At 43.8% G+C, this 27,702-nt stretch overlaps 1 protein-coding gene across 1 annotated transcript; it reads right to left on the bottom strand.

Annotated features, from left to right (window-relative positions):
- Window positions 1-740: 740 nt before the first annotated feature.
- On the bottom strand, window positions 741-17,242 carry ZBTB7C (zinc finger and BTB domain containing 7C). The gene is made up of 2 exons (XM_044657823.1): window positions 16,023-17,242; window positions 741-1,775 (listed from the first exon to the last, which is right to left on the bottom strand). Exons 1-2 carry the CDS (start codon window positions 17,231-17,233, stop codon window positions 1,130-1,132), a joined length of 1,857 nt encoding a protein of 618 aa, XP_044513758.1. The 5' UTR covers window positions 17,234-17,242; the 3' UTR covers window positions 741-1,129.
- Window positions 17,243-27,702: the final 10,460 nt, after the last annotated feature.

Genomic DNA, 27,702 nt, shown 5'->3' with positions numbered 1-27,702 from the left:
CGTTGGGGTGGTGAACCATTGACAAGAGAAAGAGGTCCCAGGTCTTGGAAAGTCACTAATGGGAAATGGTTTAGAGGATTTTTTCCAAAGGTGCTTCCTTTGAAAAAGGAAGATGATGGAAGAAATAAGAGTCTTCTGAGCCCCTCAAAGTCACTCTCAGTTCTGAGGAATAGTGTGGTTTCCTTCTTGCATGGTCTTCTCCTGATGTGGACCTCATCCAGTTCCCACCATGATTCCCACCAAGGATGGGAATTTATCAAATAACATCAAAAACAATAAGCCCAAGCTTCTCCAGGCCTTTCTTTTAGGAGTTCAGAGCTCCTCCCAGAGAGTACCTAAGTAATTCTTCCAACTACCTTTAAGAGTTAGGTACAGAAGGCCTATATGTGGATGGGAGAAACTGAGGCACAGAGAGGTAAAATAACTTGCCCAAAGACATGTAGCAAGTCCATAGAGGGAGAAGCAGGGAATGGTGCCTGGCAGGACTATTCCCTTTCTCTCCAGAGTTCTCTTCCTTTGATGCCATTAACCTTCCGAAATATGAAGGGACACTTCCTTCCATGTAGGTTAAGGGGGACCTCTTCAGGACCCATTTGGAATTGTGGAATCTGCACTGGTCTTGACATGGTAGTCTCTGCCAAAGAACTAGCGGAGCCAAGAGAGCAGAGGCTCCCCCAGCTTCTGTAGGCACCGGGTCCCCCCCACTCCCTGCTCCCCACCTCCTGGCCTCCCTTGACAAATTGGCTTCCATCTAGCTACTGCTACAACTCTGTGCTGAGAAAACATCTCCTCCCCAGCTTCTGCAAGGGGGAGGAAGATGGAAGAAGCTGGGTCCCAGGCCCGCTTCGGTTTTTGTGTCCAGTTTGAATCGCTATTTCCCTTAGAAGGTTATTTCTCTTCTTTGGAGTGAGAAAATAGATGACTTGCACAAGGAGGCCTGGGTTTGTGTGGCTTTGCTGCTTTCTTCTTCTTCTTCTTCTTTTTTTTCCTTTTTCTCTTTTTAAAAAATAAAATGTAGAGAACTTACCAAACCTGTCTTGGGGCAAGGGAGAATGGGATGGAGAGGACAACAGGGAGGCTTAGTATGGGAGAGGAGCAGGAGACAGACGGGGCCTGGCAAGAGTCAGAGCTAGTTGTTCGCTTCAGACATAGAGGCCATGTGGTTGAGTCCCGCCAGCCCTGTGAGCCCAGCAAGCCCAGCACTCCATGGGTCTGGGAGAGGGAAGTAGGGCCGGGCAGCCATGTTCTCTGCCAAGGCGAAGGCAAAGAGGCCCCCCGCGTTCCTCTCAGCCTCCAGCTGCGCCCTCCCAAACAGCTTCATCTGGGTCTCTTCGAACTGTCGTTCCAGCTCCTGCAGGCTGAGGGTCCCCTTGGGGGTCCCCAGGTAGTGCTTGGGGGGGCTGGGGCCGGGCAGGCACACGGCTGCCCCCCCGAGGTGGCCCCCGATCTCCCCCAGGCTCGGTGGCATCATGAAGGCCTTCTCCTCTGTCGGGGGGGTGGGCCCGAAGAGCAGGCTGGCAGCCCTCCACGCGGCGGGCTTGCGCCCCCGGCGGGGCCGGGATATCCGGCAGCTCTGACGCTTGATGTGGCGGTGCAGGTGGTCGGAGCGGGTGAAGCTCTTGTAGCAGAACTCACACTGGTAGGGCCGGACACCTGTGTGAATGCGCATATGGTTTTTGAGGTCATAGTTGTGCACAAACTTGGCATTGCAGTGGATGCACAGGTAAGGCCTCTCACCTGTGTGCTTCCGCATGTGGATCTTCAGCTTGTCCTGCCTGCGAGAGACAAATGCAGGCAAGGGGTTAGAGCACAGAAGCCTCATTCTTTCCTCATTCCTGCCTCCCCCAACGCCAGGGCTCCCTCCTGGCTGTCGCCCCATCTGTGCCAGGTGCATGCCCGCCACTGCTGCCGCCTCCTCTCCGGGCAGCTCTCCTACCAAGAGTGTGTTAGGGGGGTAACGGGAAATTTCCAGTGCTCCTAAATGCCCCCTTTTCCTCTGGCTTCCCCTTATGCGCAAGCATTTCCACATTTTTATAATGCAGTGACAAAGCTTTCTCATTAGGGCCCCTCCACCCCTGAGGCACAGTGGGACGGCATCCAGGGAGCTCACAATGCCAGCCTTGTGGCCATGGGGTGGCCCTCTCTCACCTCCCTTCCCCACCTCGGATGCTGTGGGAATCATTTTACCTTCTGCTGTTCCCATCCCGGCGCTTCAGCTCAAAGCCCCTTATCCCAGCCCAAACCCTGGGGCCTGTTGAGGTCTGTTCATCCTGAGAGCAAGTTAATCCAGGTGACTATAGAAGGCTGGGCACACCTCAGCCAAGCATCTCATGTGGCGGTTCCCTTCCTAAGCCCTGGGCTCTGTTCTTTGTCTCGAGGTAATTTTACTTCTTATAAAAGTGCCAGGTGCAAAAGGAATGCTCCCTCATCAACAAGAATGTTTTGCAAGGTTTAAGTTACTGCTATTCTGAGGCAAGGCATGGCGTGGTAAGGAAAAGAGCCTCCATAGTTTAGAGGCCAGCATTCTCCTTTTGTCTTTTTCTGGTACCCAGCTCTCCCGAGCGGTGAGTCCTGGGGCAAGCTAGTTCCCTGAGCAGAGATGCTGCCAGGGCCTCGGGGTCTTCTCTGAAACATCGCTCACACCCAGGGCATCCTTTCCCCAGGGTGAGAGAACACCAATTCTCACACACCAGGCTGGAAACCAAAAGGCTTCTACCAGCAATAAACTCCAGAGACAGGATGTGAACCTGGATCCACTGACTCCAGAACTAGCACTTTTTTAATGGTACTACACTGTTTGGGTTAAATAGGTGCTGAGCACAAGGCATCTCTGGAAACTTTGGGTTTTTTCTTAATAACAAATTCCTCAAAGGAGGTTGTTTTTCTGACATCTGGTTGCAAAAAATGGATTTCTGATGGGGGAAGTGAGAGAGCAGATGAGAAATTGTTTTTGTTTTTTTTCTTTTCATTTCCTTAAAAACAAACAAACAAANTTCCTTCCTTCCTTCCTTCCTTATTTTCGTCTCTATTAGTAATTCCACATAAAGGAAACTTCAGGAAGTCTCTTCATTCCTGTTATTAATAATGGGAAACTTACTTCTTCAGCTCCTTAAGGCTTTTGGTTTTTGTTTTGTTTATTTTAAACTTTTACCTTCAGTCTTGGTATATGTGGCAAAGGCTAGGCAATCAAGGTTAAATGACTTGCCCAGGGTCTTGTAGCTAGGAAATGTCTGAGGCCAGATTTAAACCTCTTCCTGATTCCAGATCTTCTGATGCTCTATCCGCTGGGCTACCCAGTTGCCCCATACTCCTTAAGGTTTACAGACTGCTTTTATCACAACAGCCCAAAGAGACAGTCAGTGCCACTATTATTTTCCTCATAATGGTTATTCAAATATTTGTACCCCCTATTTAACAAATGACACAATGCTCAGAGAGGCTAGTGAATTTCCCTCCCCCCCGCCCCCAATTCACGCAGCTTCTATATGTCCAGTTTCCTGGTCTGTCACAGTCTCTACTAATCTTTCAGATTAGTGTTGACCCTCTCTTCCCAGGAACAACAGCACTCTTTTCTTGATAATTCTCCAATGTATTTGTCATATAACACCAAATATCCGCCTTGGTTTCTTATCATCCTTCTAAACTGTAAGCATTATGAGGAATCATAGGATAATAAAAGCCAACACTGACATGCTGCTTTGAGGTTTGCCAAGGATTTTATATGTATGCCTTGTCTTATTTGACTCTCTCAACAATCCTATAAAGTACTTATTTATTTCAGGTTTTATTTTTTATTTGTTATTTTTTTATTATCTCCATTTTTATTTTAAAATCTTTAAAAATTTTTATAACCCATTTATTTTATTATTTATTATCTCTGCTTTACAGAACAGAGAGGTAGAACTGGAAAGATCTCATTTTACATATGTGTAAACTGAGATTTAGAGAGTGCATGACTTCACCAAGATTACACTAAGCATCAGGAATGGAATTTGAAGCAAGGTGTTTCTAATTTCAAGTTCTTTGCACTTCCCATTCTACCCCATTGCTTCTCCATGTTCTAGGATCCTAGATATGGAGTGGCTGCTAGGTGGCGCAGGGGATAGAGCTGCCTGGCCCTGCAGTGAGGAAGTTCAAATCTGGCCTCAGACACTTAACTAGCTGTGTGACCCCGGGCAAGTCTCTTAACTCTGTTAGCCTCAGTTTCCTCATTTGTAAAATGGACTGGAGAAGGAAATGGCAAACCATTCCAGTATCTTTGCCAAGAAGACCCTACACTGGGTCATGAAGAGTTGGAAAAGACTAAACAATGGTAAGATTTTAGAGCTAGAAGATGCATCAGAGGTCAAGGCAGGTAACATAGCTGTATTCACACTTGTAGGTATGTACCATAGTCCTCCCCTCCCAGAGTTCCCTAGACCCCCACTGCCAGTTGTGTTTGTGGAGTGAAGTTTCTGCCTGCATGCCGGGGTTCTGGTTTCCCATGGGTACAAATTTAGAAAGCTGAATTCCACACTTAAATTACAGGTTAGGATTTAATGGGACCAAATTAAAACCTTTCAACACTGGTGAGTCTGGGGTTGCCCCTTCCAGGGCCTTGGGACTGGGAGAGATACTTTCCCCCCGTTTCCTGATTGATACTGACCACTAGATGTCCTACTGGCTCTCCTGCCCAGGTTGTCTCTGAAATCTGACCAAAAGATGTTCTTGGGGGATGGAGAAGGATGGAGAAGGGATATCATGTGAATACCGCCTGAGGGAATTGCTTCACTTTTTCTTTCCTTCTTTCCCTACTGGCTGAGCTCCTAGCCTGACTGTCTTTGGGGCTTGTGGGTAGGGTTATTAAACTAACCTGCTAAAGCATGGGTTACAGGGATGTCCCCTGCCCTTCAGGGTCCCCTCTGATGTCACTTCTGCTGTCCCTGTGGGAATCGAGCAGCTGGAGTGACTCAAGGAGACAGGAAAGATGGGGGTGGAGGGAAGTAACTCTGCCAGCTGGTGCTCAAAAAGACCTGAGGCTCATCTACATTTATCCAATGAACAGTCTGAGGCTGGCAGGTGGAGGAGGGAGCTCCCTTTTCCTTTGTGACATCTCCCCTTCTTTTCCCCTTCAAGGATGCTGCATTCATGTGCTTTGTAACCAGATTGTATTTGCAAGGTTTCAGGGAATTTTTAGAGCTGGAAGTAACCTTAGATATTTTCTACTTAGGGTTTAACCCCCTTATTTGCTGAATGGGGAAACCAAGGCTCAGAGTGGGTGATTTATTTAGGGTCACACAGTTCATGGCATATCATAGACTATTAAAGGGCATTGACAAGGACTAATATGGGAACTAATATCCTTGGCTGGAACTTGAGTGTAGGAGCTTCCTTTCTGGATCTCAATTTCCTCCTGAGTAAAAAAAGGGAGTTGGACTAGATGATTTTGGGGGTTGCTTCCTGCTCTCTGACCATTTCATAGATGTGATGCTGTAATAATTACAACAAAGGAGTCACCTTCATTTACAAATTTTTCTGATGCTAGGGAGCCTCTTTTCATATTCTTCTCCTCCAATTCTAAAAGGAGGGAGAGGGAGGGAGAGAGAGAGAGGGAGAGAAAGAGAGAGGGAGGAAGAGTGAGGTATGGAGGGAGAAAGAGATGTAGAGGGAGGGAGAGAAAAAGAGAGAAAAATGTAGGGAGAGAGGGAGAGAGAGACAGAGAGAGGGGGGAGAGAGAGAGAGGAGAGAGGAGAGGGAGAAAGAGGGAGAGGGAGAGGGTGAGGGTGAGAAGGGGAAAGAGAGAGAGAGAGAGAGAAAGAGAAAGAGTATATATGTATGTGTGTATGTTGAGGGGAGTGGAGTGGAGGGAAGGGATTAAGAAGGAATTGAGCAGACATAAAATTAAACACAGCTGCCATGAGAGAAGGATGGGGCCTCTTTGTCCCTTGGGATTTCCTGGACCACAATTTGAAGGGCCCTGGCCCTAATTCAATCTCATTTTTAAAAAAATCAACAAATTGTCAGGCCTAGAATGATTTTTGAGTTATCACCAGGTCTGTTCCTCTGCCTTCAGGACACAACATACCCACCCCAAGTGGCCTAGACAGAGCAAGAGGTTATCCTATTTTTAAAGCTCTCCCTCAGGCACTAGCTGGGCAGTGCTATAAAATCCTCATTGTTTTTTAAGGCTTCCTGCCAATGTCCTATGTTTTGCACTCAACCAACTCAACAGACACCCTTAAGTGCATATGTATTTGCTGGTGTGAGTAGAACAGATTCATGGAATGCTGGAGTTGGAAGGACCTTAGAAAGCATCTTATCTCTTTCCCTCATTTTACAGATGGGGAAACTGAGGCCGCTGGAGCTTCACTAATATGCTCAGGTCACATAGCTGGCTAGCAACCGAACCAGACTTAGAAAATGGGCCTTCTGCTTACAGTATGCCACTCCTGTCACAGAGGAAGCTGGATGGCATAGTGGACGGAGTGTTGGGCTTGAAGTTAAGAAGACCTGCATTTCGATCTTGCCTCAGTCACTTACTTGCTGTGTGATTCTGGGTAAGTTGCTTAACTTCCCTCAGACTCAGTTTCCTCATCTGTAAAATGGGGATAACAATAGCACCTACCTCCTGAGATTCATGTGAGGATTAAATAAAATGGCTTCTTGCTTTGTAAAACCACAGATGCTAGTGATGAGCCCTTCACTGACAGTGTGGCGTAGGGCAAGTCACTTTCCCTCACTGGGTCTGTAGTTTTGCCACCTATAAAAGCCATGCTTAGTCCACTTGTCGCTCCTCACCCCTCTTCCATCCTGCTATCTCCTGCTGCTTCCACTCCTACCTGAGTCCTGATCTGCTGCCTTCCTGCCTGCCAGCTAAAAGAATTCACCTCCTGAAAAGAAAAAAAAAAAGGCCAGGCCAGCAAGAAGATCCCCATGAGCTCATCCATACCCAGAGTTAATAAAAAGAGCTCGAAGACCTCTGGCCTAACATTGAACTGCCCTCCATAAAGTTCTCCATCAGAATAATGCTTTCCCAGCACTGTAGACACAGATCTTCTCGGCAACCTGATGGTATGAAGCACACTCCCTTCCTGCTGCTGCTGTTAATGACATTACATTATCTTAATAAGGTTCTAAGAACTGCCAGAAGTTAGGGAATTTTAAAAAAACCTCAGCAGCAGAACTAAATCTCAACTTCCCCCCAACCCCCCAGAAAAAGCAACCCACAAACAAAAAAACCCCAGCTGTCATCATCGCTCTGGGAAAAGATAATCACATTTTGGGAGGGCCGGGGGTGCTAAATTGGCAGTGCTTCATCATGGGGTTGTACCCAGAGTAGGGAATTTAGGCCTAAAAGTAGCATTTCCCTGATATCTGAGGATGTAAAAGGATAACTAAACAATATTATGTGGCATTTATGTAGAGCTTGAAACTTTTCCAATGTCCTGTCTGCAAACTCATTTGAGGCTCACAGCTTTGTAGAGTAGCAACTATAGATTAAAAAAAACAAACTTATTCATTTAATTAATTAACTTAGAATGTTTTTCCATACAACTATAGATTCTATTGCCATTTTACACATGATCTTGGCCAAAAGGCTGAGAAGCCATTTTACAGATGAGAAAACTAAGGCTCAGAGAAGCTATGATTTATTTATTTTTTAGTTTTTTAAATCTTTACCTTCTGTCCTAGAATCAATATTAAGTATTGATTCTAGGACAGAAGGTAAAGATTAAGTATTGATTCTAGGACAGAAGAGTAGTGAGGGCTGGGCAATGGGGGTTAAGTGACTTGCCCAGGGTCACACAGCTTGGAAATGTCTGAGTTCATTCTTGAACCCAGGACCTCCTGTCTCTAGCCTTGACTCTTAATTCACTGAGCCATCCAGCTGACCCCTTTATGACTTATTTATAATCACACAGATCATAAGTGTTTTCCATAAATGGTAAATCAAAAGGGGTAGCGATGTGGTTCAGTGTATGGAAAATCAAGCCCAGAGATGGTAGGTTGTAGGTTCAAATCTGGCCTCAGACACTTCCCAGCTGTGTGACCCTGGGCAAGTCACTAACCCCCATTGCCTACCCTTACCACTCTTCTGCCTTGGAGCCAATACACTATATTGACTCTAAGACAGAAGGTAAGGATTAAGAAATAAATGTCTTCCTAACCCTAGTTCAGTCATTTTGTCTTATTATAATACAAAACGAGAAGAGTCTAATCTGGCTTTCCCTAACTCCCAGTACTACAGTTTGGAGTACTGGTTCCCCAGAGTTTAGAGATAAACATGCAGCATGGTAGTAGATAGGGCACGAGACAGAGCCAGGAAGACTGGGTTTGAATCTTGCTTTAGGTTCTTACTGTGTGACCTGGGACAAGCCATTTAATTTTATGTGCCTCAGTTTCCTTATTTGTAAAAGGAGGAGGTTGGACCTTTCCTTTGTCCTACTCCATTCTTTTTTGCATTGTACTACTTAGTCATGTCTTGCCATCTTCCAATTTACTGTAAATATCTTGAGGGTAGGAGCATCTTACTTTAAGTTTGAAACTTTAAGAGGAGGTGGTGCTTTCTACATCAGTCAACAATAAATAGATTTTGCAAGCATGTTTGGTATGTTTTTATGGTACAAATAAATATTGTATCTTTCAGATGGCCTTTTTTTAACGTGTTATATTAGAAAAACCAGAACTTAGTTTGTAATGCATGCTTCACAGTTGATTGTTTTTATGGAGATCAATGAATAAAACCTGACAGATTTGGAAAAACAAAAAAGCCAACCAACTCTGTTCACGTTTGTATTCCAAGTGCCCATGTGTATACCCTATCTTCTCAGTTAAACTGTAAGCTTCTTGAAGGCAAGGCCCGCATCTTTCTCTTCACTGAATCTCCCATCAGGGCATTCTGTTGGTAATGAAGACTGCCCCCTGGTGCAGGGCTCAGCATCCTAGTGGTAAGCCAAAGTTAGGTGGCACTAGGAATGGTTTTTTGTCGGTTAGTGCCTCTTTATCAAGAAGAGAATCCAGCATGAATTCCTGAGTAAGTTCAGGGAGAGGCCTATTGTCAAGCCCTGTGGTTTATAGACTATTAAAATTATTTTCAAATAATTCTCTGTCTGAGACCTGTTGGAATTCTCTTGCTGCTAAGAACAAAAAAATATTCCAGTCTTATGAAAAAATTTTGACAGTGTAAGTTTTGCTTGTCCTAAATGAATTTTATGCAGCAAGAATGAGAGTCAGTGGGGGCAGCTGGGTAGCTCAGTGGATTGAGAGTCAGGCCTAGAGAAGGGAGGTCCTAGGTTCAAATCCAGCCTCAGACACTTCCCAGCTGTGTGACCCTGGACAAGTCACTTGACCCCCATTGCCTACCCTTACCACTCTTCTGCCTTGGAGCCAATACACAGTCTTGACTCCAAGATGGAAGGTAAGGGTTTAAAAAAAAAGAATAAGAATCAGAAATTCGGCATTCTCCTTACTCAAGGATATCTTTTCTTTTTCTTTTTTTTTAAACCATTATCTTCCATCTTAGAAATTGATTCTAAAATGAAAGAGTGGTAAGGGCTAGACAAAGAGGGTTAAGTGACTTGCCCAGGGTCATATAACTAGAATGTGTATAAGGCCAAATTTGAGCCCAGGACCTCCTATCTTTGGGCCTGACTCTCAATCCCCTGAGCCACTTCACAGCCCCTTAAAGATATAATTTTTAAAAGAGTTTCAGGACTCCTTAAAAGCTATCCAGGATTGTCACTGACCCAATGCTTGCATAGATTGTCATCTCATTTCTTCTTTTCCTTTTTGCCTACCTATCAGAGATGAGGGTTTCCAGTTCTTTATTAGAAGGCTATTAGGAGTTGGCTGTTATTTCTGTCCTGGATTAGTGGAATGGCTTAATCGTTCTCCTTGATTCCAGTCTCTCCCCTTTTCACACAGCTGTGAAAGAAATCTTCTAAAGCTTAGGTCAGATCATGTCACTCCCCTGCCCCTAAGCCTTTATTATTGCCATAATAATATTTATATAGTGCCTACGATATGCCAGGAACCATGCAAAGCACTTTACAAATGTTATTTCATTTCATCCTTATAACAACCCTAGGAATAGGTATTATTATTATCTCCATTTTGCAACTGAGGAAAACTGAGGTAAAGGTTAAGTGACTTGTTCAGAGTCACTCAGATAGTAAGTGATTGAGGTCAGATTTGAATTCAGGTCTTCCTGACTTCAGCCTCAGCACTCTACCCACTGAACCACCTCAAATAATTATAAACTCACTATGACATTTAAGGCCAAGAACAAACTGACTTTAACTTGTCTTTCTAGTCTTATTTCAAATCACTGCCTTTCATAATTTCTGCATTTGAGTTGTTGTTGTTCAGTCATTTCAGGCATGTCCAACTTTTTGTGACCCCATTTGGAGTCTGCTTGACAAAGAGACCAGAGTGGTTTGCGCTGTCCTTCTCCAGCCCAATTTACAGATGAGGAAACTGAGGCCAAAAGGGTTAAGCAACTAGCCCAGGGTCACATGGTTAGCAAGGCTCTGAAGCCAGATTTAAATTCAGGAACATGAGTCTTCCTGACTTTCAGACGTAGGACTCTAACCACTGTACCATCTTGCTGCTCTGATATTCAAGCTAAACCATTCCCTGATCTTGTTCTGCCATCCTCAACCTCTGGCTATTTATTTGTAAAGACCACCCCAAATGCCTGGAATGCACTGACTCCCCATTTCTGCCTGTTAAAAATCTTTTTTTTTCCTTCATAGCCTAAAATCAGGTGTCTTCCCAGACTCTCCCCTATGTGAAAGTGTTCTCTTATATTTTCTAGGTGCTTCTCTCTTGTCTGCGTCTCTCCTCTGTCTGCATCTCCTCTGTCTGAATCTCTCTTCTGTCTGTATCTCTCCTCTGTCTGAATCTCTCCTCTACATCTCTCCTCTGTCTGTATCTCTCTTCTGTCTGCATCTCTCCTCTGTCTGCATCTCTTCTCTGTCTGCATCTCTCTTCTGTCTGCATCTCTCCTCTGTCTGCATCTCTCTTCTGTCTGCATCTCTCCTCTGTCTGCATCTCTCTTCTGTTTGCATCTCTCCTCTGTCTGCATCTCTCCTCTGTCTGCATCTCTCCTCTGTCTGCATCTCTCCTCTGTCTGCATCTCTCTTCTGTCTGCATCTCTCCTCTGTCTACATCTCTCTTCTGTCTGCATCTCTCCTCTGTCTGCATCTTTCCTCTGTCTGCATCTCTCCTCTGTCTGCATCTCTCCTCTGTCTGCATCTCTCCTCTGTCTACATCTCTCTTCTGTCTGCATCTCCTCTGTCTACATCTCTCTTCTGTCTGCATCTCTCCTCTGTCTGCATCTCCTCTGTCTGCATCTTTCTTCTGTCTGCATCTCTCCTCTGTCTGAATCTCTCCTCTACATCTCTCCTCTGTCTGCATCTCTCTTCTGTCTGCATCTCTCCTCTGTCTACATCTCTCTTCTGTCTGCATCTCTCCTCTGTCTGCATCTCTCCTCTGTCTACATCTCTCTTCTGTCTGCATCTCTCCTCTGTCTACATCTCTCTTCTGTCTGCATCTCTCCTCTGTCTATGTCTCTCCTCTGTCTACATCTCTCTTCTGTCTGCATCTCTCCTCTGTCTGTCTCTCCTTTGTCTGACTACATTCTTTCTTGCATTGTATCCTCCCAATTGACTGTAAATCCCTGGAGGGTAGGGGCATCTCAATGTCCATCAATGTTTTCCAAGTGACAAAAATACACAGTATAAGCCCAACAAATGCTTTTCAGACTCTTTTGTTGAAGTGGAGGCTCTAAATGGGAGGGATGCTAGAGGAAAGGGATTCACAGGATCACTGGAGTTGGACCCTTGGGCCATCTAGTCTTGTTTTGTAGAGGAGAAGACTGAAGCCCAGAGCCGGACTGTGACTTGGCCAAGGCCACGCACATAGGCTGTAGCAGCATCAGAATTCAAACCCAGGGCTTTTGACCTAGTCAGATCTGGTATTCTTAGCAGATAGGTGGCTCTGTGGATAGTCAGGAAGTCCCAAGTTTAAATTTAGCCTCAAATACTAGTTTTGTAACTGATTAAGTCACTTAACTTTCATCTGCCTCAGTGTCCTCATCTGTAAAATGGGGATAACATCAGCACCTATCTCCCTGGGGTTGTTGTGAGGCTCAAATGAGATCATATTTGTAAAGTGCAGAGCACAGTCCCAGGCACATAATAGGTGCTTAATGAGTGCTTGTTTCTTCCCTTTCTTTCCTTTGCACCAAGGCTACTTCTTTTATATCTGGGCCTCCTTAGAAGCTATTATCTTATTCTCTCAAATTTGTTTCCTTGCTGCCATATTCGCCTGGTTTCCTCTCAGGCCAAAACCGATGGGGCATTTTTACCATGGAGCGGTTTTCTAATTTTTTCCCTTCGGATCCACACCTACTCAAGAAAACAAGGAGCCAGAGACACAGTAAGCCTGGCGGGTGGCACGGACAAGGGTCCCAGGTGGTACCAAGCATTACTGGCTTACGTGCCAGCCGAAGGGGCCCGAGGACACTGGGAAATACAGTCTGGCCAAGAATAGTGAGGCTCAGCCTTGATGCGAGTCTTAGGAATGATTCAGGACCTGGCTTAGGTCAATGGGAGGATGACAGGGTAGGGATTTGATAAGATCAGCTCAAGGATTTAGCTGAAACCCAGGGCAGATTCAGCCGAGAAGCAAGGACGGCAATGCATCACTTCCAACAGGGACACATCCTGTGCTGCCTGCCGTAAAAGCTGCTGGGTCCAGTTACCAACCATAGGAGAGAGCATTAGCCAGAACATTACAGGAAAAGGAATAGCCTATAATTTTGTACATAAAGCCAGGCCTTTCACTCAGCTCCTGTGAGGTGTGAACACGAGGTAAATAGGACCAACTATAGACCAGAATTCACACATCCCAGCATACTCTCTCACACACCTTTCAAAGTAGTCCCCTTGGGAGGCTACAAGACTTTTTCTAAAACGTTTAGAGCTCCCCTACGGGAATTGCCTTCAGAGCCAGATTATAAACCAGAGAAGAAAATCAGTTTCATCAGTTTATCATCTTTCGTTTTCTTTTAGCTACAGACTCGTGATTTCATCAATAGCAGGAATGCCTAGTGTGGAAACACTGACACAGACGGGCAATTTATCTCTAATTTATATTCTTAGAGAAATACCTGAAACACTGAGAGATGAAACCACTTGCCAGTGGTCATACGTGATTTGAACTCGGGTCTTTTAATTCTTAAACCAATTCTCAACCCATCAGGGCACTGCTTCTCTCTTGATTTTTTTTTCTTGGCACATATTTTTTCAACCCCAAACAGGAACCCAGTTTGACCTCATTCCCCAGACTTGGCTCTGACAAACATTTACCATTCTCCCAAATCAAATCCATCCTCAAAGGAAAATGTGGTCCCAGAGATGGCTGTGCTGCAGACAATGATGTCCCCAGATTGTTTCCAGCAAGGACCAGAGAATTGGAATTTGGTCAGTGTAGCTAACCAAAGTAAAGGGATTGAGGCTTTTTAGGGCAGTGAGGAGAAGACTTGGAGGGAATATTAGGATGGGGTTCCTGTATCTGAAGTCATGTGGAACTAGGATTAGATATCTTATTCGGCTTCAGAGGGCAGGGATCAGTGGGTGGGATCCTCAGGGTGCCAGACTTTAGCTTACTACAAGGAAGACATTCTTACCAACCAGAACCATTCAACAATGGAATAGGCAGCCTTGGATGGTTTTAAGTTTCCCATCACCGGAGATGTTTAAGCAGTATTTGTCAGGGATAATAATAATTATTACTCTTGTTTAATACTTCACAATTCACAAAGTGCTTTCCTTTCATGTAAAGGGGGTTGATTCTTATTTCAGAGAAGGTTTGGGCTAGATGGTCTCTATGCTCCTTTCCAGTCCTGAAACTTTATGATTCTCTACTTGAAGGAGAAAACCGTGAGTTTTTGTCTGCTTCTGAAAAAAAAAGGATTTGTTTCTGATACTTGACATGCCAGTATACTCAATATGTGGCAGATACGATTTCTCATTAATTAGATTTCTAGGATTACAGATCTAAGAATTGGAAGGGGCCATGGAGGCCATATATTCCAACCTTCTCACTTCATTATTGTTCAGTTCTTTCACTTGTGTGTGACTTTGTGACTGCATTTGGTGTTTTCCTAGCCAAGGTACTGGAATGGTTTGCCATTTCCTTCTCTAGCTCCTTTTACAGATGAGGAAACTGAGGCCAACAAGGTTAAGTGGCTTGTCCACAGTCCCACAGCTAGCAAGTGTCTGGGGCCATATTTGAACTCAGAAAGAGGAGCCTTCTTGACTCCAAGGTCAGCACTCTATCCACTGTGCCACCAAGCCACCTCTCTTCTCACTTTGCAGGGTAGGAAACCGAGGAAAAAGGAAATCAAGGGAATGGCACAAGATTACATGGGTAGAAAGCATCAGAGCTGGAATTTGGACCCAACTCCTCTTACTCCAATTTCAATGCTCTTTCTATTGTATCATGCCTCAACTCTAATAAATGAGGTACTCAGATGGTCAGTCAGCTGGCAGGCTTGGCATTGCTGTCCACATAACTTTTTCTAACATAAACACTGTTTTGGAAATTGGTCACACACTCATGTTTGCCAACTGTATTGGTGAATGACATTCTTGAAAATGAAGCTGATTCAAATTATGTGATAATGGGCAAATCTGACCTGAAATTGTCTTACCAATCTTATTATAAGGAGTGCTAAAACCAGCACACTTTGTGGTCTAGATGGCACAAATGATACTGAAATGTTTTCAGGACAAAGATGTTTCTGCTGTAGTTTTAAAATGTTTTATAATAGTTTATGTTTTCTCTGATCTTTGCATGACAATAGAGAATACAAGAGGCAGCATGGTGTATGATATTGAAATTGAGCCTTGGAGTCCCAAAGAACCAAGTTCAAGTCTGGCCTCAAACACATACTGGTGACCCTGGTGAAGTCATTTAATCTCTCATTGTTCTCCTCACCCTATCCTATAACTTTCTAAGATTATAAATTGCAGAAAAGACACAGATCTGCATTGAGAGTGATAGTTTCTCCCTGGATGCTCCCTGCACTGATGAAATCATAGGTCTGATAAAAAAAATATAGAACTATGGAAAAGAATAAAATAAAAGGGAGTCCACCTCCTAAACTTTGCTCTGGAAAATGGTTAAAGCAACCTGAATATTGCCTTCTTATTAGCTGCTTCACCAGATTAGGTTATCTTGTTTTTTTTTTTTTAACTCATCTTCTATCTTAGAATCAAAACTAATTATTATCTAGAGCAATAAAGACTAGGGAATTGGGGTTAAGTGACTTGCCCAGGGTCACACAGCTAAGAAGTGTCTGAAGTTGGATTTGAACCTAGGACTTCCCATCTTTAGGTCTGGTTCTCCATCCACTGAGCTCTCTAGCTTCCTCTATTAAGTTATCTTTTCAGGTCTCTAGTCAGACACCAAATCCTGAGACTCTTTCAGGGACAACAGAACAACCTTAAGTTTTGTCTCTCTGAGCCTCGATTTCTTTCTCTGTAAAATGATGGTTTGAATAAGATGATATCTAAAGTCTTTGTGAAGACAAACATTCAGACCCACTAGTCTGTGAACTGTTTGAGAGTAGTGTCTTTTTTTTTGATTGTGTTTTTTTTTTTTAACCCTTGTACTTCGGTGTATTGTCTCATAGGTGGAAGATTGGTAAGGGTGGGCAATGGGGGTCAAGTGACCTGCCCAGGGTCACACACCTGGGAAGTGGCTGAGGCCGGGTTTGAACCTAGGACCTCCTGTCTCTAGGCCTGACTCTCACTCCACTGAGCTACCCAGCTGCCCGAGAGTAGTGTCTTTTTTGTCTTTTTTTATGGGTTTAATAAATCCTAATTGACTGACCTTCCCAGAATCCTGATTAGGTTCCATCCCAGCTCCCCGGGCCCATCCTTCTTCCCTCTCCACCCCTCAGGCCTCGTCATTCCCCCGCCTCTCTCTCCTCCTCCTCCCCCCCCCCCCCCCATCGTGCCCTGGCCTCACACCTGGTGAATCGAACCTCACAGATGTTACACATGTACGGCTTCTCCCCAGTGTGCGTTCTCATGTGCCTCGGCAGCTTCCCTGCCCCCATGATGATCTTATGGCAGATGGGGCACTGCTGGGATGCCTTGGGCTTGAGCTTCCGTTCCTCAGCCAGTGGCCATGGGGGGAAGATGCTGCTCAGGTGGGTGGCACTCAGGAAGTTGAGATAGGCGCCATAGTCGGTCTCGGCCTTTATGGGTCCCAGGGGTCCCCCAGGGAGGTCGGCAAATACATCCTTGAAGAAGTCACCAGGGAAGGGGGGTGGGGGTGGTGGCTGGAGCTCCTCCTTCTCCTCCTCCTTGATCTTCCGCTTTTTGATGACCAGGTCTAGGGGTCCATTGTCCATGGGCTGTTCAGGCAGCTGGGCAAAGGCACCGAAATCTCCAGGCCAGAGGTGTGGAAAGAAGCCCGGGGAAAAGGGAGATAAGGCAGGCCTTCTGTCAGGGATGTTGGCTTTGGGGTAGAGGTTTTCCCTCAGTAAAGACTCAATGGAGAAGTCCCGGATGACCCCAAGATGACCAGGGCTGCCATTGGCCTGGAAAGGGTTGGAGAAGTCCCTGGGGGTTTCTGCATAGGCCTTCTCTGTGAGGTGGTCTGTCCTAGAAGGGCTTTGGGGGCAGCTGATATCCTGGGCATCAGGCAGGTTTTCCTGGTCAGCAAAGTCTTCTGTCTCATCATCCTCATCCTCATCATCTTCATCTTCTTCCTCCTCATCCTCTTCCTCATCCTCCTCATCTTCATCATCATCATCCTCTTTGTCATCCTCCTCCTCCCCATCCCCTCCGGGCTCCATGATCTCCAGGCACACATTGACGATGCACTGGATCTCCAGCATTTTGGCAGCGTTCAAGATGTGTTTTACGTTGGAGGCTGTGATGGTGAGAGTAGACGTGTAGGCAAACTCCAGGATGGCGGCCAATGCCTCTGGCTGGACAAAGTCAATCTCATAGACATAAGGCTGGTCAGCTAAAGTACCTGCTGTGAAGAGCTTCTTAAAGTACTTGCTACAGGCAGCTAGGACTGACCGGTGGGTCCGGTATTCCTGCTCCTGGACCACCAGGAGCACGTCACAGAGCAGGCCATCGTGCCGCTGCTCATTCAGGCTACACAGGACCTCGCTGCTGTGGTTGGGGAAGGGAATGCCGATCAGTTCGTCAATGCCATTGGCCATGTTCTCATCCAGAGCCCTGCAGGGACACAAAGCAGAAGTTGGGGATTAGGGAACAGAACATCCATAACAAAAAACAGCACAAGATTTGGGATCAAGACAATGACTTTTCTACTCCGGTCAGAACCAGTGATTCCCAAAGTGGGCGCCACCGCCCCCTGGTGGGTGCTGCATCGATCCAGAGGGGCAGTGATGGCCACAGGTGCATTTATCTTTCCTATTAATTGCTATTAAATTTAAAAATAAATAATTTCCAGGGGGCTAAATAATATTTTTTCTGGAAAGGGGGCGAGAGGCCAAAAAAGTTTGGGAACCACCGGACTAGCCCATTGCTTGTCGCCTAGCACTAGGGTGTCAAACGTGTGGCCAACAACACCAAACTCTCCAGTGTGCCAGGTTAAAATGTCATTGGGAAATATTTAACAAAATAAAAACACAATGGGACATAGATAATGTTAATATGTAGTTTTCTAAGTCAATATGTGACCCCAAAGGATCCTTATACAGGTATCCCTTCCATATCTCAACTTTCCCCATCTAGGTTTCATATATCACAGGTCTTTAGGAAGTCAGAAATACATATAATATGCATGTAGTATTGTATAATATCAACATATTTTATCTTTTAACACCACAAATGTAGACAATTTCTTTACAATAGGTGAAAAATTAAATTTCTTTACAATAAGTAAATTTACAATAAGTAAAAAGTTAAAGATTTCGAAAAGAACATGAATGCCAGCAGATGACGCACAAAGGCTAGAAATACAGAGATATTTTAAAATGTTTAGTAACTCATAGACTCATATAGAGTACTATAAGCACCCTATAAGAGAAAAAGAAAAAAAATCAGACTTCTTCTCAGCTATGAAGGGAGGGCCAAAAAGTTTTACACAGATTTTTTCTCGTTTCTCTGATATTATTCACATTGTTCCTTCTCTTCAATTCAATTCAGAATGGTTTCATTCAGTTCAATAAATATTTTGTGCCTAGTGTGCATAGAGTACTAACAGATGCTGAGTGAGGTAAAACACTTAGAGAAGACATAGTCCCTGCCTTCATGGAGATTAAAATCTGGTATACACACAAGGGATCACTGTTGCTACTCAGAATACACAATATTTCATGGCAGGCGTGCCAGACAAAATCAAATACTACATGACGTCTGAGGTAGAAGGCCATTTCTGACAGGATAGCCAGAAGCCTTCATGGAATGTGAACATTCTCTGTTCACTCCCTAGCCTATCCAAATCCCATTCACCCCTCAAATGGAAGTCCACTCCACCTTCTCTATGATGTCTTTTTTTTTTTAAATCCTTACCTTCTGCCTTAGTATCAATTCTAAGAAGAGCAACAAGAGCTAGGCAATTGGAGCTAAATGACTTGCCTAGGGTCATACAGCTAGGAGGTGTCTGAGGTCAAATTTGAATCCAGGACCTCCTATCTCCATGCTTGGCTCTCTATCTCCTGTGCTACCTAGCATGATGTCTTTCCAGCCCATCCCAAAAGAGTAATTTCTCCATCCTTTGGACTCCTCTGGGGCTTCCTTATCTGTGCCCATTGGACATTTACCATATGCTGCCTTATATATATATATATATATATATGTGTGTTTGCATCTTGCCTACTCAACTAGACTGTAAATGCTTCGAGAGGTAGTTCTATGTCCTATATTTTTTTTGTATCCCCAAAGCCTAGAACAGGGCAAAACAAATATTGACACTCAATAACTCCTTGTTGACTGCTTAATCTGTTTGTTCCTGGCAAACTTTTAGAGAACATTATTATTGGGATAGCTATTGAGCCTATAAGAAGGAAATGGTGATCAAAGATGGCCAACATGGCTTCCAAAAATAGGTCACACTGGATTAAACTCATGGCCTTTTTTTGGTCATAGTTACTAGACTAATAAATGGGCTATGTTTCTGTGCTCTAGCCTCGACCTCTTTCTGCTACTCTAGTTCTGCCCTTGGTCTTGGGCTTCTGATTGGTGAACATTAACCATANCTTATATATATATATATATATATATATATATATATATATATCTTTGTGTGTTTGCATCTTGCCTACTCAACTAGATTGTAAATGCTTCGAGAGGTAGTTCTATGTCCTATATTTTTTTTGTATCCCCAAAGCCTAGAACAGGGCAAAACAAATATTGACACTCAATAACTCCTTGTTGACTGCTTAATCTGTTTGTTCCTGGCAAACTTTTAGAGAACATTATTATTGGGATAGCTATTGAGCCTATAAGAAGGAAATGGTGATCAAAGATGGCCAACATGGCTTCCAAAAATAGGTCACACTGGATTAAACTCATGGCCTTTTTTTGGTCATAGTTACTAGACTAATAAATGGGCTATGTTTCTGTGCTCTAGCCTCGACCTCTTTCTGCTACTCTAGTTCTGCCCTTGGTCTTGGGCTTCTGATTGGTGAACATTAACCATAACTAGCCCAACTCAGACCAACCACACTGCTCCTTCCTGGACAACTTCATGTCATACCGCCATACCCTCCCTTTCCATTTCTGTGTCTGGAAACTGTAGTCATATTAAGACTCCCCTACCTGGTGGAGGCATTTAGGGAGCTCAGTAGCTAGAGAGCCACCCCTGGAGACAGTTGGTCCTAAGCCTAGTCCTTACTGCTCTTCTGCCTTGGAAGCAATACACGGTATTGTTTCTATGATGGAAAGTAAGGGTTTAAAAAAAAAAGCTTAACAAATTTTTTTTATTCATTCATTCATTCATTCATTTGCCAGAGGAATGCTGTAAATATAGATTAGCTACACCTTAGCAAGGCTTTGTCAAATTAACTCACTCTAGGCTTGTAGAAATGATGGTAAGATGTCAGCTAGATTATGGTACACTTAGGTAGATTTAGAACTGTTTGAAAGGTCACACAAAGTATACTCATTAACAGTTTAGTATCAACTTGGAAGGAAGTCTTTATTGGAGTGCCCTAGAAATCTTTTCCTGGCCTTTAGGCTATAAACATTTTTATGGATGACATGGATAAAGGTATAAATGGAATACAAGCTTATTATAAGTCAACTCTAGGATAGGAGAGTCAAGAAATTTGCTATTGTAATATTTGTCTGAATTATCAGGCATAATGTCCAAAAGGAGAGAGGCGATGGCCTTGCTGTGGTGTGCAAAGATACCGGGGGGTGGGGTGGGGGGGGGCTGCCATAGAAGGAACTAAATGACTGCAGAGGGCAGCATACCATTCTTTGCTTTATTTCCTCCATGCATTTTTTCTCTAGTATGAGCGAAATGTGTCTTCCTTGACAATACGATGGACATGGAAATACATATTGTATGGCAACACATTCACATCCTATATTATATTACTGCTGTCTTGGGGAGGAGGGAAGGAGAGAACATGGATCACAAAAAGTCAGAAAATGACTATTAAAAATTATATCAAGGGGCAGCTTGGTGGCTCAGTGGATAGAGTGCTAGTTGTGGAGTCAAGAAAGACCTGGGATCAAATTTGACCTCAAATGCTACCTAGCCATGTGATCCTGGGCAAGTCACTTATCCCCCATTGCCTAGCCCTTGTGGCTCTTCTGCCTTGGAACTGATACTTGCATTCATTCTCAGACAGAAGGTAGGGGTCTAAGAAAATTGTATCAACATGTAATCTAGATAAACATTTTTAAATTAAAAAAAAAAGATACAAGAGAAGCTGGAACTGGAGTGGCTTAAATCAATCTTCTCAATTCTCTCGCCCTGCTCCCCTCGTGAAACTATTATGTACCATCAAGATACTTGGGAGCAGACTTGGGCTAGTTTGAGTTAACTTTGCTGCTGGGTAGACTGACTTGAGTGAGTCCCAGTTGTGGACCCTTTGGACAAGGAGTATTTGAAGGCTTATAGATCTTATAGATCTTACTTAGATCCTAGCGGAAGAATTTTTGAGATCCCAGGAAATTTCCTCATGGATTATTTTTATCTGGGGGGGCTACTGAATAAAAGATTGGAAAATATTGAAATAATCAATTGAATATTGAATAAAATATTGAAAAATATTGAAACGATTGAATATTGAATAAAATATTGAAAAAAATCCCTTATCCTGCCTTAAAATAAGCATTGGTTCCAGTGGTAAGGACTGGGCAATTGGGGTTAAGTGACTTGCCCAGGGTTGCACAGCTAGGAAATATCTGAGGTCAAATTTGAACCCAGGTCCTTCCAATTGTAGGCCTGGCTCTCTATCCACTGAGTCACTTGGCTGCCCCTCAAATATGAACCAGGAGTAAAGCAGAAGCTGCAGAGAGGCAGAATTAATCCTGAAATATGAAGGACTTTCTAACAAATTAGAGCCACCTCCAAGTGGAATAGGCAGCCATGGGAATAGTGGATTCCTTGTTTCTAGAGGTCTAAGGCTAAATGAACATTTTAGGGGCATGTTGTGGAAAAGATTTTTGGTCAGGTATGAATTAGACCAGATGGTCTCCAACATCCCTTCCAACTCTGAAATTCTGTGATTTATGGGAAGTGGGCCAATGACAGGAAAAAGGAAAAAGATTTATGCAGAACAGAGAAAAAAAATCAAGACATAATCATTCTCTAGGAAGCAGTTGTTGCATTTTAAACTGGAAAATGATTATGTAAAAAGAAAAGTCCAGGTTAAGGATTGTTAATTATACTTTCTCAACATCTTTGTGCTTGTCCCTTCTCTAAATTCATATCATTGCCACCTTAGATCAGGCCCTCAAAACCTCTCTCCTGGACTATTGCAATAAATTCCTAATTAGTTTCTCTGTATCTAGCCTCTTCCTTCTCAAAATGATTCCCCATATAACTGCCAAATTGATATTGGTCCAGTTCTGACCTCTTCAGCTCAGGAAACTTCAACAGCTCCCTATCATCTCACCATTGTGTACTACATTCTATATACTCCATGTCTCACGGGTCCAGAATTATCTCCACTCTCTCATCCTCTAGGGACTTTTGGTTTCCTGTGAGGTTCAGCTAGGAGTTTCAGTGTATAGAGGGCTATGCCTGGAATCAGGAAGACATGAGTTCAAATCTGACCTTAGATGTGTGACGCTGGGCAAGTCTTAACCCTCTTTTTTGCCTCAGTTTTCTCATCTGCCAAATGAACTGGAGAAGAAAATGGCAAACCATCCCAATATCTTTGCCAAGAAAACTCCAAATGGGGTCAGGAAGAGTCAGACACAACTGGAAATGACTAAACAAAAGCTTCAGCCCAGATGCCACTGTCTTCAAGAGACTTGTCTTTATTTCCCCTATTGTTAGTACCATCCATTCATAATGGCTTTTTTGTACTTATTCTGTTTATATCCTGAACATGTTATATTCCCACAATAGAAGATGAGCTATTCGAGGGCAAGACCTATGTCACCTTTGTCCTCAGAGCCTGGTATACAGTAGAGATTTCATAAATGCTTGTTGAATTGAATGATTCTAACTCTAAACGGAAGAGTCTTCATTACACCAGAGGTGTCTGCACAAAATCAATAGAAATCACCCTCCGCATTGATGCCAACGCCTCTGTGTTCCTCCTGATCACACCATGCTTCTGGGTGCATCATCCCATTCGTAGACCCTCCAGAGAGAGCAGGCCTAACAGAGCTACCATCATTCTTGTGAGAAAAGGAAAATAAAACAAAATCAGAACAGCCCACACCCCAAAGGGAAGGGCACCACTTGGAGATTCCCACACTTTTATCTCTGTTATGTTTCCTCCCTCAAAGTGTGTGAATGAGAAATGCCAGGTCTTTGATATGTACCCTGGGAGCTGCTGCTCTGGTGAGGTAAGAATTCTCAAGGGCCCCAGACTTCTTCTTCCTGGTCAACTCCCTGCTCCCGGCCTCCCACAGGCTCCCATATCTTCCCCAGGACATTTCCTAGGATCACAGATATGGAGCTGGGGTGGACCTCAAAAAGCCACTGAATCCAACTCCTTCATTTTACAGATAAGGAAACTGAGGCACCAAGAGACTAAGTGACTTTCCCAGGGTCACATAGCTAAATAGTAGCTGGGGTAGGATTTGAATCCAGGTTTCCCTGCCTCCAAATCAAGTTTTCTGGACACCAAACCACAATTCTAGGTTGCTTGGCAGAGCTTCCAGGGGTTAGACATGAACTGTTTCTCAATGAATTAGCACATGCATATATAAGATGCATTTATATAAATGCTATTATTATTAAATTACTATCTCAAAAGATAATAATGCTACATAATATTAATACAAAAGTAATACTACTCCAAAAGGTACTAATACAACTCTCTAGCCATAAGGCAGATGCCTCTCAGAGAGGCCCCAACTAACATATTCTTTGTTAAAATCTAGAAGACTAGATTCCTTCAGAACGTCTTTGGAGGGTTCAGATGAGTGGTTGGGAGACAAAGTATGATCTGGTCCTGCTACCCTTACCTTGCTTCCTGACCCCTGTCTTCTTAGGATCTTCAGATGGAGATTTGGAAAGTAATGGCTAACATTTCTATAGCACTTACTATGTGCCAGGCATTGTGCTAAATGCTTTACAATTATCCGATCCTCACCACAAGCCTGAGAGGGAGGTGTTATTATTATTATTATTATCCTTTTTTGCACATGAGGAAACTGAAGCAAACAGGATTAAGTGACTTGCCTAGGGTCACAAAGCTATAAAGTGTCTGAGGCTACATTTGAACTCAAGTCTTCCTGACTCCAGGCTAGCACTCTATCCACTGTGTGATTCAATGATCTGGTCGTGCAATTAAAAAAAAAAAATTGAATCCTTCTGCTGATAAACCTGAGGTCCAGGGCAGAGAAATGACTTGCCAAAGTCATGCAAACAATAAATAGAATAAATAGGAATGGAATTCAAATCCTCCAGCATGATCTAGCTCTCTTCCTCCTCCTCCACTCTGGGAAAACGTGAAAGTGCCCCAACTTGCTTATTTTCCCAATTGAAAATATTACTCAGAGGGCAGCTGGGTGTCTCAGTGGATTGAGAGCCAGGGCTTGAAATAGGTATCCTGGGTCCAAATTTGACTTCGGTCACTTCTGTGTGTGACCCTGAGCAAGTCACTTACCCCTCTCCCCCCATTGCCCAGCCCTTACCACTCTTCTGCCTTAGAACCGATTCATACTATTGTTTCTAAGATGGAAGGTAAGGGTTTAAAAATATATATTACTCAAATAATTCCTCTTCCAAATTTTCTTCAAGGACCACATACAAACAGCCCCTATCCCTGCCCCTCTCCTTCTTTCTCTAAACGAAATTCAATTCCACTGCATTACTTCAACAACTTAAGGGAGGATCATCAAAGAAGAGCTAAAAGAGATCTTAGAGATCATCAGATCCACTCCCTTCCTTTCATAGAAAAAGCAACTGAGGCTAAGTGATTTGCCCAAGAATGCACAGGATAGCATCAAAGATGGGACTCGAACTCAGATTCCATTCCATTGAGTGAACATTTATTTAAGCAACTATTGTGTGCCAGGTATTATGATAAGTGCTAGGGATAAAAATAAGATAAAGGAAAGATAATCCCTTTCCTCAAGAAACTTACAATCTAATGGGGAAAGAATATATAAAAGGGGGCTAATGGGTCCAGGGGGTACCTGGTCAGGAACAGGATGTTTGTGGACCCAAACCAAGCAGAGTCCCTCATGGAAAAAGAATTACCTGGAAAGTACTGAGCCCTCGATAAAAGGAAGGGTTTGGAAGGATTTTCTTTCTCTACCTCCAGAGGAAAGGGACAACCGAGGGAGCTAAGAATTTGTTGTATTTGGAAAGCTGAGTCTTTTGATTATTTGCCTTCAAAGTCTATCCACTGTACCAATTTTTCCTGCTCCATAAGAATTCCATTAGAATAATCAAATAATTAGGCAAATTAAAGATTGTTCAAGAATGTGATTGGCTTGTCATTAGTCATGTTGTGTTTTCTGTGGCACGGACTTCTCCATATTGAAGACTGGAATTCCTTATGCAAGCCTGGTCTGGTTGTGGAATAGGAGTTAAGGGATGGGTCCTTTGGATCTTAGAATCTGGAAAACTGAAAAATGACTGGCTTGGAAATGAGATGTGGGAGAGACTTCTGAAGGTCACCAGAATTCCTCTCCTCTCCCCACTAGGGCCAAGGGACCAGGGCAATCATATTCAATCTCTTTTACCATAAGTTTATCCAGGTAAAAGAAGGTTAAAATAAGAATCAGTGGCAACCTTGAAAGGAACAAGAAGCTGCAAGGTGCGTAGTCTGGGGAGGAGGGACAGGCCTCTTGCTTGATGGATAAAGGGTGACTTTGCTTATGGTATGGACTGATTGCATGTACAGGGGTTGGAATTTAGAGCCGGTTGGCAAGACCACCTCCCCAGAGGCTGTTTCTCTGAGTCATGTTCATTCTCTGTGCCAGTGGCAAGGGGGAGGAGGAGTTCAGGGGGCAAAACAGCAGGCCCAGAGGCAAACGAATGTGCTCTCAGTGTCATCTTTGATACTAGCAGAGCCTTGATCTCTCTCCCTCCTTCTTTTCCTGCTCTTCCTGCTCTACTCCCCACAATGCCTGATTTTCCCAGCAAGGAGAATAGGAGTGAGAAGCAGTGTGGAGCACTGGGGCTTTGGGAAATAGCTATTTCAGAACCATCAGCCCCAGGTCACAGCACATGAGAGGAGGCTGGCTACTTTGGGTGGAGTTTACTGGGCTGCTGCCTTCCTGACACTACTTCAGGGCCTCCAGGTTAGGACGCTCAATTCCCTTCACACAGCCCCATCAGGGGCCTGGGCTACATCTGCTTTCCCCCAACCCCCTGGAAAATGAGGCATGATATATCCCCAAAGGAAGAAAAGGAGCATAAAACAGCTAAGATTTGAGGGCAGGAGAAAATGAGAAGAGGGAAAATTCTACCCCACAGGATGCTGTTGGGAAACAGAGGCTGAAGGAGGACACACTGGAAGGACTCACAATTGAGGGGAGAAGAAGAGGAAGTCTGGACACTCAAAGGGTAATGGGAGGATGCTGGGCAAGTGTTTGACCAACTGGGAGAAGAAACATTGAAAACCAAAGGGAAAAAGGTCATTGCCAAATGGAAGAATTGGAGAAGGCTTCTTGGAAGAGTTGGATTTTTAAGGCTAGATAAGAATTCAACAGCCAAAAATCAGGCATTGGGAACAGTGAGACCAAATATATGGACACAGGAGAATGCAGGACATTTTTGGGGACTATAAGTGGACCAATGTGGCTTATACATAATATATAGGGAGCAATAAGAAATGAGGTTAAGATTAGAAGTGGATAGCAGAATGGGATTTGGAGAACTTTGGATACCAGGTCAAGGCACTTGAACTTAATATGGTAACCACAAAAGGGACTTCTCAAATTCACGATTAGAAGGACATAGCTAGCTTTATGTGTAAAGATCATAAGTCTGGGAGCCCAGAAGGGAAAGAGGCAGAAGGATGTGTTAAGAGGCTACTGCAATAGTCTAAGTGGGTGGTAATGAGAGCTCATAATAGGGTGGTGGCAGTGGGAAGAAAGAATAAGGGATAGATGCACAAGATATTTCCAAAGTGGTATTGACAGGACTTGCTAACTCATTGGATATGTGAAGAGAGGGAGGGAGATGAGTCCAAGATAATAACTGAGATTTTTGAACTGGAGAGACTGGGTGAAGGGTGATGCTGTTGACACAAACTGTGAAGCCAGAAGGAGGAGCAGACTTTGGAAGAAAGATGGGAGGCCCCATTTTGTATATGTTGAGTTTGAGGTCTACTGGCATCAGCGCCTTTTTCATCTTGGGTGGTTCTTAGAATAACAGACAAGAATCATCAAGGTGAGAAGACATATATGTATCACAGTCTTTCCTGCCCACATTGTGGCCCAATGCCCACATTGATGAGATCACAGATTTATTGATATATTTGAGATATTTCTTTATTATTTTTTAAACCCTTACCTTTTCTCTTGGGATCAAGTTGATTCCGAGGCAGAAGAGCTAAGGGCTAGTAGATGCAGGTTAAGTGACTCGCTCAGGGTCACATAGCTAGGAAGTGTCTGAGACCAGATTTCTTATTTCAAGGACTGGCTCTCCATCCCCTGAGCCACCTAGCTGCCCCCTACATTTGAGCTTTTAGAAGCTGGTGATCCCTCTCTCTAGGTAATGTCCTTTAGGTGATTGGATGTACAAGTCTCCAGTCCAGATTGAGAATCTAGATTTGGGAGTTATGTGCTGATAGTTTAAGATATGGGCACAAGTGAGATTACCAAAGGAGAGTGTAAGGAGAGAAGAAACCAAGGACTGTGATAGAGGGAAGATAGGGAACTGGTCTCAGAATTAGGGAACACTTGGGTTCAAATCCTACTTGAAACACTCTTACTGTATGACCCTGGGCAAGATACTTTAAAATCACACAGAAAGTACTCATCTGAATTGGAAGAAGGAATTTGTAATGGGGAAATTCTGATATATCAGTGAAATCAAAGGGCTAGTTTAAAAAAAAAATAAAAGGCCAGC

The sequence above is a fragment of the Gracilinanus agilis genome, chromosome 1 (genome assembly GCF_016433145.1).
Source record: "Gracilinanus agilis isolate LMUSP501 chromosome 1, AgileGrace, whole genome shotgun sequence".
Lineage (NCBI taxonomy): Eukaryota > Metazoa > Chordata > Mammalia > Didelphimorphia > Didelphidae > Gracilinanus > Gracilinanus agilis.
This window is presented reverse-complemented; position numbering and strand designations above follow the sequence as displayed.

Excerpts from the sequence above, each read along its gene's own strand:
- ZBTB7C (XM_044657823.1), bottom strand. The coding sequence starts at position 17,233 with ATGGCCAATGGCATTGACGAACTGATCGGCATTCCCTTCCCCAACCAC. Across the intron at positions 1,776-16,022 it reads TGTGAGGTTCGATTCACCAG|GCAGGACAAGCTGAAGATCC; the intron begins GTGTGAGGCCAG and ends TGTCTCTCGCAG.